Source organism: Lissotriton helveticus, chromosome 7 (genome assembly GCF_964261635.1).
Source record: "Lissotriton helveticus chromosome 7, aLisHel1.1, whole genome shotgun sequence".
Lineage (NCBI taxonomy): Eukaryota > Metazoa > Chordata > Amphibia > Caudata > Salamandridae > Lissotriton > Lissotriton helveticus.
The window spans coordinates 1495493103-1495513362 of NC_136068.1; the positions used below are offsets into that span (position 1 = coordinate 1495493103).

Here is a 20260-nt window from a genome sequence, read left to right on the forward strand (position 1 = left end):
CAGTTTTAAGTCTGTGTACCCACCTTTGCTCTTTCTCAAAAAGGATTTTTTGAGCATTATGGTCCTTGTAATTTAGGGTTTCTAAAACAATCCAGTTGAGGTCTTCAATGGTGTGTCCTACTTCTAGATAGTGAGTTGACATCTTAGTGGTGCTCTTTTTGCATTTGACATTGCTGCGATGCTCGCAGATGCGCTGTTTTACCTTTCTGCATGTCATACCTATGTAACGCTTCTCGCAGGGGCATGTGATCATATAGATCACATGACTGGTGTTGCAGTTGGTATGATTCCTTATTGTCCATTTTAGGTCGGGTAGCAGTTGTACTTCTTTCACTGTCTTTGTTAGTGGGCATACTGAACATGATCTGCAAGGGAAGTGTCCTGTTACTGGACGGAGGTCCCATAGGTGGCAGGCTCCTGCTGTGGATTTCTTTGGGGTGGTCTTGTATGGACCAGTATATCTTTCAGGTTGCGGGTTCTTCTATTGGCGAACCTCGGTTTTGGCCAATTAATGTTAGCTGAAGTAAGAATTCTCCAATTCTTATTAATGATCTTTTTTACATTGTTGGTTGCAGTGCTGTATATAGTTACAGCTTTTCCTACCAACTTAACACGTGAATGAGGGTTTTTTATTTGGGACATATCGGTACGCAACCTGCATACCCTGGTTATGCAGGACAAGTGATCCTTCCCTACTTGATCTTGTTAGCATATTTATTACACCAAGAGCACTGAGTACTTACCGGTCTTACTCCCTCCTTTCCACTTTTTGTATGCTTTGTAGAGGCCATGTGGCCACTTCAAGTACTTGCATTATGTAACTATATAATTAACCTCCTCCAGGCTCTCCCAAACCATTGTGTGGGTGTATTTTTTTAAAATCTTATTGCAAATGGTATTTATCTCGTAGCTCATAACTGTAGAGTTATCAAACCTCTTTTTACAACTTTTGTTATCCCATTAAGAAATACCATATCTTCAGGCCTGCAGATCTCTGCAATAATCGCAGATTATAATTCTAGGAGAGAGACGCGCAGGCAAACAAAAGATTTATGTGACATTTTCCACTTCTCGGACGGTGCCTTTACGCAGTGCTTTAAATGGGAAAAAATAAGTGCAGGTACTCATTAAATTGAGCTGTGGACATGGGCGTGACTTTGGATGGGGTTAGGGGCGGGGCAAGTTGCCAGCATCCAATGAGATCAAGATATTCTCGGAGTACATCTGGGAATGTTGATGGAGAAATAGATAGTGTTTGTTTGTATATTACTTCACCAACACTGGCACTGAAATAGAAATTATATAAACTGCATAGTTGATATAAGATATATGGTTGCATTTTCATGGTAAGTATTGATTTATTTATGTAGGAGTTTTATGTAGCGCTGTGCATAGCGTCACTATAACTTCACTGTGCCAATATATGAAGTAGTATTCATATTTCTATTGTGCATGCCCTATTCATTCTGTGTTGATGAGCAGCCTATGCAGCACAGAACTCTATTGCACTGAAAAGTTATCCGCATAATCTGCTGAAATAGTATAACTTTTTTCCATATCAGCCCATAGTGCACGTCTGTGACACACATACACGTAGGTACTCACACAGATTTTTTGTAATGCAATATCCAAGCTGTACTTTAAATGCATGTGTTTACCCTGATGATTAGTGGCACCCCCTTCCACTCTTGGCCTGACAGGCACTCAGCACACCATGCTTCACACAGCCCCATTATTACTACAAGAGAAAGGCGCACAAACTTTTCTCAAATTTATAGCAATTTGGGATTTAGTGTGTGGCGTTAAATTGGGATTTTGTTGATAGCGCTACCTGCTGAATGACCAATAAGTAAAATCAGTCCTTACCAGAAAGTTCCTTGAGATATTATTTTGTTTCACTTACAAATCTTCTGAAACTGCTTTTCCCATGATTGCCAAACTACTACAGGACGGCCGTTTCACCGCGAGGTTCTCTGCTGTAATCACTTGATCTCTAGGTGACGAAGCTGAAGACTGAGAGAAACGATGTAAATAGAAATCTCAGCAGATTTTGATTTCAATTAGGGCCTTATCTGTACTGGCCGCCATCTTTGATCGTCTGTCAATGCATAGATACATTCACGGCTCCTTTGGTAACCCGCAGATGCGCACCCAGAGCCAAATTTCGGTGTTGGGGGTAGTGGGGGGGGTTGTCTGATTTTTCCAGCAGTATGCAGAGTGGCGATGCAGGGGCTCTAAAAGGGGTGAACACACAACAAAGCCTCATTAGCAAGTAAGTGGTCTTTTAAAGACCTGTGAAGTACTCTGGTGCCGCTGTCTGTGTGCCCGGGAAGCTGTCTCTGCCGTGCTGACACAGACGACAGGCGAGGGGTTGGAGGAGGGGGGGGGGGGGAGTAACTGGAGGGGGACTTGGGTTTTTGAAGCCCTTAGAGCTCTATGGGCGTTGCGCGCCCGATAGCCAGTCTAATCAGAAACAGCAGCGCTTATACAAGCAACGTTGCTACACGTTCATAATAAAAGCCTGGCTACTGCCCCAGAGTACCGGTACTCTCCCTGGCTAATTTGGAAGTGCCGGTACTCGGTACCGGTGAGTACCGGCCCATTTAAAGCACTGCCTTTACGTATTTCTTACTAACCAGGCTGAGGCCTTATGCCTGCGTTGAGTCTGTTATGAGTATTGTCATGTTCAGTGTCAGTCCGTCCTGTCAAAATGCACACAGGCCCACATGCGTCACAGAGCCTGCTTTGAAAGACGGAGGACTCAGAGACGGCCGCCATTTCAAACACCAAGGACGCATACGCATTTACGGTTTCTAAGGAGGCTAGACTAGAGAATGAGGTGGCTTGAATGGAACGGCCCCACTTGCTCCTGTTATCTATCTGGTGGTGACTGGTTCGCTCCACATGATTTAACCTAACCTGCTGGAGGGTCCGTCAGCGGCAGAGAAGACACTACTAGTACTGTAGGACACTTACTTGTACAGCGTTCCCTGCTGTGAGATGCGTGCGGAGAGAGCTGCCTGTGTCAATTTGAATTAGACAAGAAAGTGGACTCTGGCATCACATGGCACATATTAAAAATATATTGCACAAATGGCATGCACATTCCTAAATCGTACCCCTACTACATTGATTCCGACCGACGCGATTCTCTTACTTTTTCACACTGGATGCCTGGATCGGATCTAGATACATAGACTACACGACGACGACGAGCTCAGCTGCAGCAGGCAAGCACACAGGCAGGTGACGGCACCAGGCTGTCAGGCAGTTACGCAGGCAGCAGCAGCAGACACTCTACTAACTGTAACTGTACAACCGCCACGTAGTGAGGCGGGAGTCGGACGGTCTGCTGCGCACCAGCCCTAGAACATCACCTGGCTACACACACTACTAGTACAGCGGGCGGCGCGCGGGTCCTCAAATGGCCAATCACTGCATGGCTTCACATGAAGTCACACAGTGATTGGCTATATAAAGTGCGGCTGAGGCAGTGTGCCACCACCCACGCGCGGTATCCAATAATGGATTGCCTGCCCTTCTGCGCGGTGGACCAGCCAATCCTGGCGCTGCATGCAGTGCCAGGATTGGCTAGGGGTACAAAAGGGGGTGGTGATGGACGGAGGATCCGAAGCAATCAAACACTCACACCCAGTCAACAGATCTGGGCCCAATCCATCACCGTTCTTTAGCCCACTCTGCCACCCCAGTTCAGACATGGCTGTATGCAAATCAGTCTGACCCTGTGCCTCATGGGAACAGTCCAGCCGGAACTGCCAATCCATGCCTTCCCTGGACCGGAAACAAGCTTCCGAGGACCGGTTTCTGGCATTTCAGCCGTCTTCAGCAAGGCTTGCTTGAATCAAGTGGCAAAGTGAGCAAGGGACTCACGTCTGAGCATACCCTGCCAACTTATGGCGAACAAAGTGGTACAAAAGGGCGTGGTGATGGACGGAGGATCCGAAGCAATCAAACACTCACACCCAGTCAACAGATCTGGGCCCAATCCATCACCGTTCTTTAGCCCACTCTGCCACCCCAGTTCAGACATGGCCATATGCAAATCAGTCTGACCCTGTGCCTCATGGGAACAGTCCAGCCCGAACTGCCAAGCCATGCCTTCCCTGGACCGGAAACAAGCTTCTGAGGACCGGTTTCTGGCATTTCAGCCGTCTTAAGCCCGGCTTGCTTGAATCCAGTGGCAAAGTGATTGGCTAGGGGGGCACAGTTACTACTCGCCCTTTGCAACCCCGGGGGCTGCGGCACGGCTGCTGTAAGAAGCAGCACTCCCCTTGGTCCCTCTCTAAGGGGAAGGTAGAAGGCATTTTCAACCGCGCATGTTCGGCTAGTTAGAGGCCCCAAAATTTCACATGCGCAGTACTGCTGCAGCTGAGTGTGGACTGTCACTCAAGCTGCAGCAGCCCAGCCCAGCCCCCACCCCCTGCGTACTCCAGATTGCGTCGGGTGTGTCCCGGATTCCAGGCCATACTAGCGCTGCTGCGCTTACAATCTTAATTGCTACCAATGCATTTAAATATTGTTAGTGTGCAGTGCTTGAAGACGGTGCGTCCAGGCTTAGTGGGGCTACGCCCCAATGGACGCACCGCGCCTGGAGTCTATCCAGTTAACGTTTACCTAGCAGGTATCTTGGCGCTATGTCATCTTTCACCTATTCTTCCCACCTAATACAGCTCAGTCCTACATCTGCAGCCTTAGTGCTGTTTTGCATCATCTTGAGCCTAATCCTATTGGAAGGAGCAAAGTCTTAAAGTTTTTCCTGAAGCTGTTAAGATTTCCACTAGCTCGAATAGGGACTGGAAGCTTGTTCCACAGCTAGGCAGCCTTGATCTTGAAGGTCCGCCACCCAACCTGACTTTCCTGAAATTTTTAATACAGACCAGATTAGCCGTAGCTACTACGTGTCCTGTAGTAGCTGAATTAATAATTCTGTAGCAGCACTGGTCCAGTTTCCTTTAAAGCCTTGTATACCGCACACATTGTGTTTGCCTAGTGTCTGATTGGAAACATTGTGTGATCCCAGGGAACACTAAGCACTTATAAGCTTCTATAAAACAATCTTGCCCCCCAAGATATTTTGACATTTTGGGGACCTTGCATGCATTACAGACTGGGGAAGGTGAAGATTGAGTCCTGTTGGGACAACAGACGAGATGCCTGGTGCCCCGCTGCAGGTTTCCCTTTTCCCCTGGAATTCCTGAAGGACAAAAGCAGTCTGGAGGAGCTCATGGAGTACAACCATTCATATTGGCTGCTCTGGAGCCAATCAGGTTAGCCTTAACCTTGATCTCAAATCTGATTAGACAAAAACTTAGCTGAGATAACATGCACATAAAGAGTTGAGTGACTGTCCTTCAGCTAATCCAATTTGATACCCAAATCTGGTCTTTTTGGACCTACTGGACAATTATTTTAGGACCTGCGTTTTTGGGTAGAAGGGATTTCTCAGCCGACTCAAAGTGCGGAATTTATTTAAATTTCTACCATGCCGACCAAATATTGAAATCCACAACTTCAGCTTTTTATGATATAAAAAGTCTAGTTTACACCATTTATCTGGAGCCCTATCTAAACCTGGCCTATTTTGATATAGGGTATGTTTGAGAAACCAGCTGCCCTTGTGTGACCTACCTTGTACCTGATGTGAGGAAGGTTTAGTATAGCAATTCTCTCATCGACCAGCACAAAATGCCGCGGCACGAGCCATTGTGGGCCTCCCTAGACACTGTTCTGTGTCAGGTACCATCTCGGCCCTTCACTGGCTACCGGTCAGACAGCGGATCAAGTTTAAGGCGCTCTGTCTGGCCTTTAAAATTCTGAAATTCTCTTCGCCGCCGGCACTTGCCAATTTACTTACTCCCTACACTCCTCTGAGATCCCTAAGATCGGAGGCTCTCCACTTGGCAGTCTGCCCCCGCTTTAAATTGAGTAGAATGGGCGGCCGCTCATTTTCGGGTGCTCGCAGCAGGGCTATGGAACTCCCTTCCGGTATCCATCCGAGCCCTTAATGATCTGTTCGCCTTTAGGCAGGCGATTAAAACCTTCCTGTATCCCGTTTTTTAATAACCTTCCCTTCTTTTAACGTGTGTTATGTTACAGTGCCTGTCAATAGCGCCAGAACGCCCCTTTGCTGGGGCAGCTGTGCGCGATAGAAATATAAATAACATAACATAACATAACACCTCCAGCCTGTTTTACCCACTGCTACTTTGCCTCCAGTTTGCACTCACTCACTCTGTACACAATCATTTGCAATGAAGTAGGGCTCACATTTACAAGACTTTGAGCTATTGGCATTGTAATAGCTTAAACTCTCGCCAGTGCGAGACCTATTGCATTGCAAATGCAATTTTTGGAAAAGCGCCCCATGCCGTGCTTTCACGTTAATGTCGCCCCCCCCTTTCTTTAGACGAGCTGCGTCTAAAGAAAGGGGCCCGCCCGCCATTACAGTGAAAGCGCGGCATTGTGTGCTTTTACAAAAAAAGCATCTGTTTGTCAAGTTGACAAACAAATGCTTTTTAAAAAAAAAGTGCCCCATGCCGCGGTTTCACGTTAATAGCAGCTGCGCACCTTTCTTTACGCGGCTCGGCTAAAGAAAGGGGCGTGTCCGGCATTTAAGTGAAAGCACCGTATGGGGCACTTGTAAAGAAAAACAAAAAATAAATAAACATACTCGGCGTTCTGGCCGCAAGCACCAAACTAAAGGCACGGCCACCACTGCATCAGTGTGACGTGCTATGAAGAAGAAAAAAAGCGTAGGGGAAAGAGTGCCCTGCCAGCAACAGCAGGCAGGAGAAAAACATTTAAACAAATAGGAGGGACTACTAAGCCTATTGACCAGTGAAAAGCCACAGTTTCCAAAGGACAGGGGCGGCTTTAGGCATGTGCAAGCTGTGCACCTGCACAGGGCCACCAAACCCCAGGGGCCACCACGCCAATATATATCCTTAATATAATAATCTTCTGAGGATGGATACATATTTGCGCGGCGGCCCCTGGCAGGGATTTGGCGGGCTCCGGCTCTGTTCCACTTCCAAACACCCTGACTCCCCCCTCTTCACTGGCCTCCGTGCTCCGCCCTGCCTGGGGGGGCCCCTACCTACGCTCCCTGCACAGGGCCACCATGAGCCTAGAGCCGCCCCTGCAAAGGATGACACAAACCAATGAAAAATATGGGTGGAGAGTGGGCTGAGCTTCAAGTCCATACTTGAATACAGCATGCCTGCAGAGCAACACATGAGCTGCTCCGGCTTGACCTAAAAACAGCCTCTTCCGTATCTGCTAGCCTCCCCAGGGACGAACCCTTCTTCTATTTAGAGAACAGGGCCACATGTAGTTCCTCCTCCTGGGTGTTCCGCACCATAAGAATACTAAAACAACCTCAAGAGCTTTCAGATACACTCAGTTGTTGCCCTCGCACGAGAAACCCATTTAGCTGTGAAAGATGTAACGCTACTAACTGGCAATGTTATGTGCTAGTGCTTGACAATTAGTAAAATAAATGTATATTGACGCTTTATTCCCTTGCTCACGAAAGTTAGCTTGTATGCAGTGATCTCTAATAAACACCGATATGAGTTTTTAATCAAACGAGCCACATAGTTAAAGGGATTTTCCGGACATTAGAGCAGTGTTGATTGGACAGGACATGATTCCTGACCACAGACCCACACACCCTTCCTCTAATCCCTGACGAGTTGTGGGCAAGTTGTAGTGGTATGTATGCAAGGAGTCCTATTGACGTGCTTACTTTGCTTTTGATGCCAGCTTCCTTGTTGTGAGCCTAGTACGGGGCTATTTTTTTCGTCACCGCATGATCGTTTTGCATAATAGTCTGGACGGGGCCAAGAATCTGATTCAGACTTGGAAGTCTGTCAACTCTGTGCTGATGAATTAAACGCAAGGATGGGTATGCAAACTGGCTGAAAGCCAAGGTCCTACTAACATGCTAAATTATCTGAATACCCAGCCTCCAACTACCAGCAGCGTTGAAAATAAATGAATGAATTTGGTGGATGTCCTGTGTTCGGTATGGGACTTGAGTTTTCAAGCGGCATATTGGTCGAGCAGGAGGTGAGGGTTTGGAACGCTGTTAGAGTATGACACACAGTGATAAGAGCCAAAGAAATATGCCACAGTCCAGCTATATTATACTAAGGGGTAAGTAATGTATTTATAGCAGAGTAATAAAAATCATCGCATTGTACACAACAAGAATTAAAATGTACATTTAACATTATTAAAACACCTGCTATCTATTCCTCAAAACGTGCAGGGTGACTGTAACCTATTTAATTTAAAAAATCCAGTGCTAACATAGGCAACTTTTAAGACTGTCACGGCGAGAGCCGGTCATTAAAGTGCGATGTAGTGCAAAGAGTTCTGTTTCTTAAGGGTTCACAGTTTGCTGTAGAAGCCACCTTTTCACTAGCAGCAAAAACTTTATGGCCCTTCTAGAAACCAGATGTTGTGTCCGTTTAGACTTTTTCCAAAAAGTACTGCTCTTTATTTACAACCTCAAAATACATATCTGGTTAGACTAATACACACACAGAGCCAGATGGCTTGTCATATAATTTCAGATGTACCTTTTGCATTTCTGTATTCAAGTACTTGTTGACACTGGAAGATCCTCCTGTATGGTAATCAGGCTAAAGTGCCAGCCTGCAATGAGTGCCGATATCATGGAAAACTGGTATCCTGGCTTTTATTTTGTTCCCAACATCATGCTAGCCTCTGTGTGTTTACAAGTTGGGTCCAAACTACTCCAGTTTGTTTCAGTTCCAAGTTCCTCTTGACAAAGGAAGGGAGTGCTCTAAAGAGTACACTTGGAGGTGATCTGTAGCTAGGGCGGTTGTCTGTCTCACATTCAGTCTTGTCGTTGAGTGGACCTCATCTGAATACTTCTAGCTGAAGACCCTAGAAGCCTCCCTGCCTACTGAGAGAGGGAAGGAATATGCCTGGCTCTGTAGGAGGAAACGACAGACCCAGAAGATGAAGCCCAGCATGTACCTGGTATGAGGAGCACCTGTAGGAAGTTGAAAAACCCAAGAGAACGAACCCAAAATGACCCCTGTTGTGAAGGGTCCCCCTCTCCCCCCAGTCTCTCTGCATAGTTCATGAGAAGCTGTAACTAAGACTGTACTAGTGTGTCATTCTTTGTTTCCTGATAGCCTGCTATTGGCTGAGTGCCTGATGCCACAGCAAAGGATGACCGAACTGTTTGGGCAGTAACACCAATCCTAGTCTACCGTGCAGCCTGGATGGCTGCCAATTATTGCCAGGTAATTGCGGGGTTTGGTAGCACAATTGGCCACGAGAAAGACTGAGACGCATAGGCAAATCTGCTACTCCCGCTTGAGATTTTTAGGTACGAAATCTGCTAAAGCTCTTGAACTCAGCTACACACTTAACTCATGAAGGCTTTTGAATAATCATGGCCTTTGCTGTAATATACTGTGGACTATAATAGCGGAATAATGACCACAGGAAGTAAGATGGCTGCTGGGTTGGCACTTGCCTCAAACTTCAAGCACAACTTATGACACCTCTTGTGTAACTAATTAATTGGATTGTGTATTATTTTTGTTCGGCTAAGAGACTAAAATTCTTTCTTTTTTATTAAGGACAGCATTGGGCTGGAGATGACATTTTTTTTTGTTTGACTGCTGAGTTTTGTGCTCCTAACTTACACTACCTCTCTGAGAAGCCTTTGACTGCTTGTGCTTGCTACCCCAGAAGTAAAGTGCTGAAAGGGTTGTAGTTGGACTACTTTGCAGAATCATTTTAGAGCGTACCCAAGACAGCAATGGCAAATTACCACAATCGTCACGGCTGAGGCATGGCTGGTGATCAGTAGCCTGATCAGCCTTGTGCCCGCCCCCAGCCTCCAAACTGAGTCTGTCAGTCCTGTAGACACTTTGGATTCTATGTAATGTGACCTGTGTGCCTAAGGGTGCAGTGAGTAACTTGCCCACTCAGATCATGTTCCCCACAACTAATATATTTGTCTGTCTCAATTCTAGCAAACTCCTAAAGCATGCATGATAATAGGTTTATTCAACACAATCCCATGCAGGACTTGGGTTTTGTGTCCTTTCTCATGCCAGTATTTCATGTTGAGAATATTTTTTAGTTGAAGAGTTGTATTATTCTTTGTTAGATTTCAATAAAAGTTGTTATAAACAGTTGTGGAGAAAACACGGTCCCCATTTATGCATACAAGTCGTATTCTTTTAAAAGAAAAGAATACATTATTAAAGTATCAGTATAACTGCCATGACCACTTAATTTTGTATAACTGGGGAAGAGGTGTAGCCTACCAGCAACTGCTGCTGATGTTTTTTAACTGGGGAATCGTGTTATAGTCTCGTCATTGACTCCACATCATGTGATTCTGGGCAAATCACTTAACCTCTCGATGCCTAAAAAAAATAAAAAAATCTGTAATGTAATTTGGTACTCCGATAAGATAACTTTGTTTGTGTGATTACTTAAAACGATTGCAATGAAATAAATAATAGAAGTGTTTTGACTTTTCCAAAGTTAGGACCGAAAGTTGCAATTTGATTTTTGTAATTATACTGGATTTGCACCCTGTATAAAGAAAATTTTTTAAAGGAATTTTGTTAGATTTAAAAATTATTTAAAAAAAGATAAGTAGAAGATTCAGTATTATAAAAGTTAATAGTTGACTCTCCAATAAAAAAAGAAGATGCTGCATGAAAAGTTGTTATCTTGACAGCCGAGATGATTTTTGCTGCTGGCCACAGTACAATTAGTCTTTAGCTACAGATCCAGATGGATGGTTCTAATGTTCAGAGTGGTAAACCAGAGCATAAATATGAAGACTGGGGACTTAAGGGTCCCAAGTGTTGGGGAAGGCAGATTTTCAGCTGTATAATGGATGAGTTCGCAAAAATGTGGTACAGCGTCTATATGGAGAACCTTTTGGTTGCAGTGTGATGAATTTGTTAGCTGTTGGATATTGCAGTTTTTTTCCCACTATCTCCATAAATAGTACAAAACGACAGATCAACTGAACATCTCCACATTCAAAACATGCTTTCACTGCCTGCAGACATTTCTTAAATATGGATTTTAATAGCAGTCTGCGTTCAGATTGCAGTTTTTCAAACATGCACAGTAGATGGACTACATTCTCTTTTGGTTTCCCACATAGGTGGCAGATAGTTGATGTCTGTGTTCATTTCCAAGGTGGCAGGTGCAGCAGGGTCGGAAGGATATCCATTCAGAAATGAAGATCTTTTTTCTTAATTCAGTTCGTAATTCCAGCACCTAGATAAGGTTGAGAGAAGGGATTAGTGTAGCTCTGCATGACGAAGCATCCATTGACCCTTTCTACAAACACTACCTTGTCTTCCACCCTTTTCACTGTCTTATTAACAAGATGTTTGAAGCTTTAATTTGGTACTCCGATAAAGCTCTCTAATGCCCTTGGGCTAAGTTCACACTACAGAAAAAAAGCTGACAAAATTCTTTTGTAATTCATTGTTTTTAGATAGAAAAGATAGGAAAGAAAAAAGAAGAGCAAGGAAAAAAGAAATAAAAGACCAGTGTCATCACTTAAGTTAACCATTGGCATGTTAAATCAACTTTATAGTGGTAATCAAACTATCAATAGAAAATATTTATGTCTAATATTATTGAAGTTTGTAAAGTCATGGTGTTTTCCTGTCTTCTTTGCTGTTAAGAGTCTAAGAGTATTGGAAAGATAAGATTTCAGCATGGACTGGAACATGTCTCTAGACATTAGTAAAGAAAGGAGTAGACTGAATCCTCTCCACCTTGTGGTTGAGACAACCTCATTCCACCAAGCAGTAAAAGACAGCTTCCAGTTTTCAGTAATTTACTGAAGAGAGAATGGACTAATCCTTAAACTGCCCTACAATCGACTGTGAATAGAAGAGTAAGTCAGCATTAAATATATTAGTAAATTGTGACCCAGAACTGTTCAGTTAGATGACAAAATATGAGAATAGCTATCAGTACTCATTTTACAAGGTCAGTGTTCATTTTAGAGAATTACTCATGGATAGCATCCATGGGAATTTTATATTAAATTACTATAGATAGAGGGATATTAAACCTGTCTCTTGAAGCTGAAGAGTTTATCATTATCCTCAAATACTTGCTGAACCTATATAAATCCTTTTTGTTTCCAAGATTTCCAGTACAGCTGGATGTGTTAATATGAATCCTGTTATTATAACAGACAGAGGACAATTAGGATAATGAACACCTCAGTTTTCCTTATAAAGTTACTACTAGCACAAAGTTAACCTAGCTTTGTCCAAGGTGAAACTCAAATACCATAACAAATTAAACAGTAAGGAATACCAAGATTTAATAAAAATATTTGAGTAAGTTAAGCACTAATGTCGAAATGGTATGTAATATTATAGGAACCATTAGTATTTTATTGTGCTAACCTGTCCCACCAGGACAAAAAAAGATGTGACCATCTATCATTGAGTTCTATAATTAGTTTTTAATATAATCTACATTGTGTTTAATTGCAATGAAAATGATAATCCACAACCCAATTTCTTTTAATTTTAGAGTTATTCTGGGTTAAATGAAAAATGTGGAACATTCTTTTCATACAAAATAAGGGTAAAATCAAGCTACCTGCGTAAGCAAATATAATTCTGTAAAATCTCTCCTTCTGTAAAATATTGAGAATATTTTACAGAAGAAGTCTTTACAGTGTTTATGGGATCCCCTTCTGCTAACCAATCGGATCGCTTTCCATTCCATCAGCTTTCTGAACATCTAGGTGTGCGACATGTGTTTTGCGCGAATTTGGAGTGGGGGGGGGGGTCAGTTATCACTCAAATATCTTCTCTAAATATTCCTTGAATATGTTCCCCAAAGATATTCACTTTGATTACTTTAAAGGTTCAGTAACTATTTGTTTCGAACTAGTAGTTTCACATATACATGAGCTAAGCTAAATAGAGTGTTGTTGAAAGCCATTCAACAAGAGAATGGAAGTATCACATTTTGATCCTTTAAACTGTCTAAACACTAATACTGTTCCTGCCAACCGAGGTTAGTACAGTGAAGATATCTGACGTGCTGCTTTCCTTCCACAGCGATGCATAGAGATGGAAGATAGCATTGATCAGGAGAGGAAAGGGTACAAGGCCAACCTTACAGCAATGGAGACTCAGACCAAGAACATGGAGGTGAAAGCACGCAACTATGCAGACCACAGTAAGTTGCCACATTTTACATGTAGTTGCCCCATTCTGAAGAGCATGAGAATATGATATAATTAGTTGGTCAGTGTCATGGAGCCTTCCTTCCATTTCATTGATCAGGCCTAGCACAAGAAGACTCAATCCAGGAATGAGCAGTGTAACCACATAAAATCCCAAACTGTGATACTGCCGGACGTGGTGGGAGTGCATTAGATAACAGTGAGAGGGGCATTCCACCTTGTTTCATTACCTGGCAAACTCAGATGTCTCTAGAATTTTTTTAACCACTTTTTGCTCATTGATCAGTAATGGAGCAGTCTTGCAATTGACTCCTCTTAATCTCAGAATGTCCTTAGTTCCCTTTAAGTGCAAGGTGATAATTTTCTTTTCATTTGTTTATAATAACTCTAGTTTTGTAATACAAATCTATTCTAATTGATCCAAGAACCCCAGATTTTTTCAAAATGCCTAGGGAATCCTCTCCCCATGTACACTCGACAGACTTCTCTGCTCCAGTCCAGCAGTTCTTAACCTTTTGAATTCTGTGGGCCCCTCCTGAATTACCACTATAAGCTGGGGACCTCTGCAAAGCAGTTTCTACTATTTGAACTTTAAAACAATACACAAAAATGCAGGAACAAGTATACAACAAACAAATACATACAAAGTTAATTACACAAATAGAAAGAAAGAAATTGACATTTTAAATAGAAAGGTAAAACCTTTCAGAATTGTTTTGTTTCTAAAAGATAGAGGCAGTATACATTTTAGCATATCATTGTCTTTTTTTGCTACTAATGCATACTCCTTTTGAGGGTGTGTACTATTGCTTCAATTAAGGGCCATCAATCGTTCTTACTAAATTCCGTTTGCCATTATTGTGCTGCTCCCACAAATAGTCCTGGATAACTCAATTTTTAGCCTCCAATTTCAAATTCCTTCAGTCAAAAACCTTGTAAAAATTCCAACTTTTGCTTTTATTTACACATACTTGATTATCTGCCTATATTATTTAATTTTCTAATCCCAGATTAAGAATCACTTCTCCAGTAAATATTTATACACTATTCTTGAAGCCTAGGAATCTCTGCATGAATTATCATTGCATGAGCAGTGAAAGACTATTAACCGACATTATAAAGTATCTTGGCACAATTAGGTGGTACCCCTTCTACATGCCACACATTATGTTGCTATTATCTTCGATAGTTATTTCAGTTACCAAAACAGAAGATCTTACATTTTTAGCCAGATAATTTCAATCTTCGAGCACTGCCACAAAATATGAAAAAACATTTACTATACCCACACCTTCTTACACACAGATCTTTTTGTAGCTTCTCAAATTGATTCAATTTAGTATGTGTAATAGATATTATATAATGGTTTAATTAACAACAGTTCAAACCCAGACCCAATTGCCACCTTCCCGCAGAGCATCTGCACCTCCTCCCATTCCGTGTCTTCTGTGGGGCCTTGGTATTTCACCCACTTAGTTTCACTTGCTCTAGTGTGCCTGGAATAATAATATTCCGTATCTCATATATGAACGATTCTGCTTTATTATGCAGCGACACAGACCGAACTCTGCTCTAAACCTGGGAGTAGGGCTGTATAGTCTCATTCTGAGTAGTGTTGTTGATCTGAAATTCTCGACTGTCATGGTAGCCATTTGCATACATCTGTTTGCATGAAATTGCTGGTGTATCACCAATGATTTTACTTTTTTATTTACTGAAATAACACCTTGTCTTCTCTGCTTGCTATTGTGCCTTTCTTCATATTATTTGAACGGTTTTTTTCTTCTCTTATTGTAGTTGCCACCTTGGAGGAGCAAAAAACATCCCTAGGGAAGGAACTAGCTTCTCTGGCTCAAGCTCATGCGAAGGTAGGCATCCTGATATTCTGGACTGAGGTGGTCAAAAAAGATAAAACAAGAAAGAAGATGAGGCTAAGGAACTATCAAGTGTTAAGAGATAGAAATGGTAAATGGGGAGTAACCAAAACTGCAGGTTTTGTTTGGTGGCTATACACCACTGTACAGGAGGTATATGAAAATGGAGTGAAAAAAGATTTGAAGAAGAACGTGCTACAGAAAGGGTATTTATTATGAAGGTCTTATATAGTGCCAACATGACCCTTACGGGTATCAGAGCGCTTTATAAGTAAGGTAGTTAAACAAAAGAGACAATGTAAAAAAGCAACATAGTATTTTGAGATAAAGACTTATGTTACAGCTGGTTGTTCTACGAGTCCGAAATAATGTTCAAGTAAATTTCGTCATGAGAAGAGATTTAACTTCTTTTTTGAAGGAGGCAGTTGATGGGTTGAGTCTGATTTCTGGCGGTAGTGCATTCCAAATCCTTGGAGCAATTCCAGAGAAGGCGCGATTATATGTTTCCTTCTTGGCAAATCTTTGAGGCTTCAAAAGAAGGTTGTTGGTGCTCCTGGAGGATCAGTTTCCACAGGAGAGCTCCAGTGTCTGGGCCAGGTACCTCCGGGTGTTGTGATGTAGGGCTTTGTGCGTCATGCAAGTGATTTGTAGTTGAATTCTTGCTTTGAAGGGTATCCAGTTGAGTGCTTTGAAGTCGGGGGAAATGTGGCAATGTCTTTTGGAACCTGTGATGAGCCGGGTCGCTACGTTGAGTGATGCTCTTAGCGGGGCAGTTGTCGATCTAGGGAGTTCACAGAGAGTTGCACTACCATATTCTAGTCTGGGAATTACTGGTGCTTGGACTGCCAGTTTGAAGTCATTTGCTGCGAGGAAGGGTTTTAATTTTCTCAGGGTGTGCATCTGAAAGGTTGCTCCTTTTGCTGCAGCTCTGATATGTTTTTGCATTTTTAGGTTACTGTCCAGAGTTACTCTCAGTGATTTTGGTGAATTGATTATAAGAGGTTGGCAGTTGAGCACTGTAAGTTGTTTAAGTCATTCTTGTATGATGGCCATTTGGTTAGACGCCAATGAAGACTCGCACGGTATAACTTGTTGCTACTTGCAGATTTAAGGATATTTCGGTCTACTGTGACCTTATACGATTGGTGAAGAAATGTTAAGTTCGATAACAGTTCGTTATGCTGCAACTTGAATTGAAGAAGGTTTATTGAGGTTAGTGTTCCACTTGATGTCAAGACCAGGATAGTACTGTTAGTGCCCTGATGATGTCTTTGGCTAACCGCCATATAGACCAAACACATGTTGGTAATCTTGTGGCTTGGATAACATGTATCAAGAGGATTGGATATTAAGGATGTTTTGATCTTGGAGTAAACAAGAAGAAATTGTTACAAACTGAGACTTTTATTCTTTTATGTACTTTTATTTCATGCGTTTTTTACTCAGTCTTTCAACTGTTAACTTGTATAGTATGTAGACTTTGTTTCTTCATTTTACAACGGAAAGGCAGTCGTTGTATGTTAGCCTTGAGCACTTAAGTTTTGTGATTTTGATTTGTGGACACTTTGTACACCTTCCTGGCCATGCTTTACCCTACTGCCTTATCTTGTTAATTCCCCAGTTTAGTTTGAGGTGGTTTTCTGTCAACCAAGACTGAGTTTTTTGTAGATTTAGATTGAGAGCTTTGATGTCATCCAGAGAGTTTATCTTTAAATATAGTTGTGTCATCAGCGTACATGTGAAAGTGGATATTTGATGAGTTGAGGATCTCAGTGAGTGGCTCCATGAATAAGTTGAACAATGTAGGTGAGAGGGAGAAGCCCCGCAGGACTCCTAATGTGACTAGGATGGTCCTGGACAGGGATTGGTTGACCTTGAACCTTTGGGATCTATTTTGGAGGAAAGAGGTAAACCAATTTTGAACTGACCCTGATAGGCCCATTCTGTGTGGCAAGAGGTCTAGTAGATTATCATGTTTGACGGTGTCAAATGGCGAAGATAAGTCAAGTAGGATAAGTAGGCAGGCTTTGTTCTGATGTAGGATTTTTAGTGTATTATCTACTATGTGGGTCATGGCCGACTCCGTACTATGCCCTGCCCGGAAGCAAGATTGAAATGTATTCAGCAGGTGGAAGTTGGTGATGTGGTTGTCTAACTGGCTGAGAACAAATTTTTCTAGGAGTTTAGCCAGAGTTGGGATGTTGGAAATTGGTCTGTAGTTATTTTGGTCCGAGGGGTCCGCCGTAGTTTTCTTCAAGGTGGGGAAAACTTGTCCCGATTTGAGAATATCAGGAATAACTCCTTGGACTAAGGAAGCATTGAGGGGGGTCAGAGAAGTGGTTGGAGGGGTTCATGGACGTGAGTGCTTTTAGGATTGTATCTTCGATGTAGGTTGTGAAGGAGGCGTTGTTTTTGAGGGAGAGCTTAGCTGTGCAGGTGCTTGGGGTTGCTAAAGTGTGAGATGGCGTGTCCTTCTGATTGTCAATCTGAGCTAATGAGGCCTTAAGTAGGTCCGTTTTCACGAGTTCTATCTTTCTTGTGAAGAAGGAAGAAAATTCTTCGCAGTTGGGTTGCGAACATTGACCATCTTGGGGAGGGTGAGCTATGCCAAGAGATTGATTTTTGACTAGTTCAAATAGTTTATTGGGTCGGTTCTTGGCTTGATCTAGCTGATTTTTGTAAAAGTTTGCTTTTGAGTGTCTGATCTTTCTATAGTAAGAGTTTCTGGAGGAGCTGAGCATTTTAAGGTAATTGACATTTAGTTATTGCAAGAATGTTTATCCTTTTTATATGTCTGTGTCAATGCCTGGTGCCATGGTAGGTGCTTCAGTGAGTTTTAATTCGTAAGTTGAATCTTTTTAGGGAGATTCTTTGTATCATTTAGTTGAGTAAAATCTGCACTGTAGATGATTAGTCAATCAGGAAGACACCTCAAGAGGTGGAGGGCTCTGCATCGAAAGATCAATATGACTAGGACTGAGAGCAGATTAGCTGGGAGACCTCTTGTGAGGCAGACACGAGTGTAGCTCTGTGAGGAGGGTGTTGTGTTTTTAGTGGCAGGTGAATGCCTGTAAAACAACACTTTGCAGTCCTGAGACTTTTTTCAAGGTCTCTGCAGTCAGGGTATGGTGAGAACAGAGCTTCTGACTGCTTTACCCATAATGTTTAACAACGTACATTACTTTTACTTCAATACCGTGATCACTATTTTTCACAGTACTGTAAACCCTGTGCCTGTCTGTTAACAAATGTCATTTTTTCAGATGGTGACGACTTATAAGGAGTTGAAGTACCAGAGATCGACATCTTTGGAAGCGGCTCGGCAGTCTGGACGTACCACGCCATTGCACAACAGGTCTGTGCATTCAGGAAATAAATATTGAGACCGAATGGGTACCGCATATTTAAGAGTGCAATCTCAAGGCAGATGGTGGACTCGTGTGAAATGGGGTGGAGGGAGGGGGGGGGAAGCTTTCTAAAGAACCATATGGAGTTTGAAGATTTGTAAAGAGTAAGGGTTTCTTGGCCTCAGGGAAAGCTGGACGGTAGTTTTAAGGGTGGTGGAAGATCTGGGACTAGAGCGTTAGGCCTGTCGATTGCACATGAACGTTTGGCTAGTAAAGTGAGGTCAGTTGGTATGGAAGCACAGCGGATGCGAATGTTTCTTTGCTACAATCTTGTGAAAAAGAGGCTTGTAAAAGAATTATCATAGTTCTTAGCTAGGTCATTAACGATGGATGTGACTGCCAGATGCTGGAGGGGTTTCAGGCTGGTAGCATCGCTGTCCGAGGGGTTCTGCTAAAAATGTTTATTTTTCTTAAATATATGAATTAATTACGTAACTCGGAAATCAGTGATGACCTTAGTCAGTCATTTTGCGACTTGAACCTGGAGGAATTGAACTGTTCGTTTAGAGCCTGACATAAAAGTAGATTTTTTTTAATAATGACTTTACTGTAGTTCGGGTTGTGTGTGGTCATCTGGTAAGGAATGGCCTTCGAGTTTGAGACATTCATTAATTTCTTTTGCATAGGAAGTAAATCAAAACTTTATTTTAGTTGCGTTCTGACCATGTGAGCGCTTGGGTGCCTCTAGTACATTGGTGAACGTGCTTTTGGGATTTGTCACTCTCTGGCTAGGAGGCCTTCAACAGCCAATCCGATTAAAGACAGTGTTAAACAAGCATTTACAATGCAATGGTTTTGCCTTTGACAATGTTAGAGCTATTGGCATTGTAAATGTTAAAATGTCCATCTATGTTTTTTTTGAGTAAACAGATAAATAAATGGTGTTGTTGTTTAGTAGTAAATAGCTTTATTTTTCGAAATTGTGAGACTTATTGCATTTGCACTTATACACACACACACAAGTATATGTACACAGAGCTATACATACAGAGAGAGAGAGAGCTAGAGTGAGAAAGACAGAGAGAGAGAGCTAGAGGGAGTAAGAGAGAGAGAAGGAGCTAGAGAGAGTAAGACAGAGAGAGAAGGAGACAGAGGGAGCTAGAGGGAGTAAAACAGAGAGAGAGGGAGCTAGACAGAGAGAGAGGGAGCTAGACAGAGAGAGGGAGCTAGAGGGAGTAAGAGAGAGAGGAGCTAGAGGGAGCTAGAGCGAGCAAGACAGAGAGAGGGGGAGCTAGAGGGAGCAAGGGGGAGCTAGAGGGAGCAAGGGAGAGAGAGGGAGCTAGAGGGAGCAAGACAGAGAGAGGAAGCTAGAGGGATTAAGACGGAGAGAGAAGGAGCTAGAGAGAGTAAGACAGAGAGAGAAGGAGACAGAGGGAGCTAGAGGGAGTAAGAGAGAGAGAAGGAGCTAGAGGGAGCTAGAGCGAGCAAGACAGAGAGAAGGGGAGCTAGAGGGAGCAAGGGGGAGCTAGAGGGAGCAAGGGAGAGAGAGGGAGCTAGAGGGAGCAAGACAGAGAGAGGGAGCTAGAGGGATTAAGACGGAGAGAGAAGGAGCTAGAGAGAGTAAGACAGAGAGAGAAGGAGACAGAGGGAGCTAGAGGGAGTAAAACAGAGAGAGAGGGAGCTAGACAGAGAGGGAGGTGGAGTAAGAGAGAGAAGGAGCTAGAGGGAGCTAGGGCGAGCAAGACAGAGAGAGAGGGAGCTAAAGGGAGCAAGGG

The 20260-nt window shown here is 42.9% G+C and overlaps 1 protein-coding gene across 2 annotated transcripts in view; it reads left to right on the forward strand.

The window, feature by feature from the left end:
* Positions 1-20260, forward strand: part of LOC144770421 (C-Jun-amino-terminal kinase-interacting protein 4-like) — a 1040418-nt gene that overhangs the window by 323402 nt on the left and 696756 nt on the right. For both annotated transcript variants that reach the window (XM_078654929.1, XM_078654928.1), the window contains exons 3-5: positions 13137-13257; positions 15062-15132; positions 18402-18493. In XM_078654929.1, the coding sequence (XP_078511055.1) occupies positions 13137-13257; positions 15062-15132; positions 18402-18493 (284 nt within the window). The remainder of the gene's footprint in view (positions 1-13136; positions 13258-15061; positions 15133-18401; positions 18494-20260) is intronic.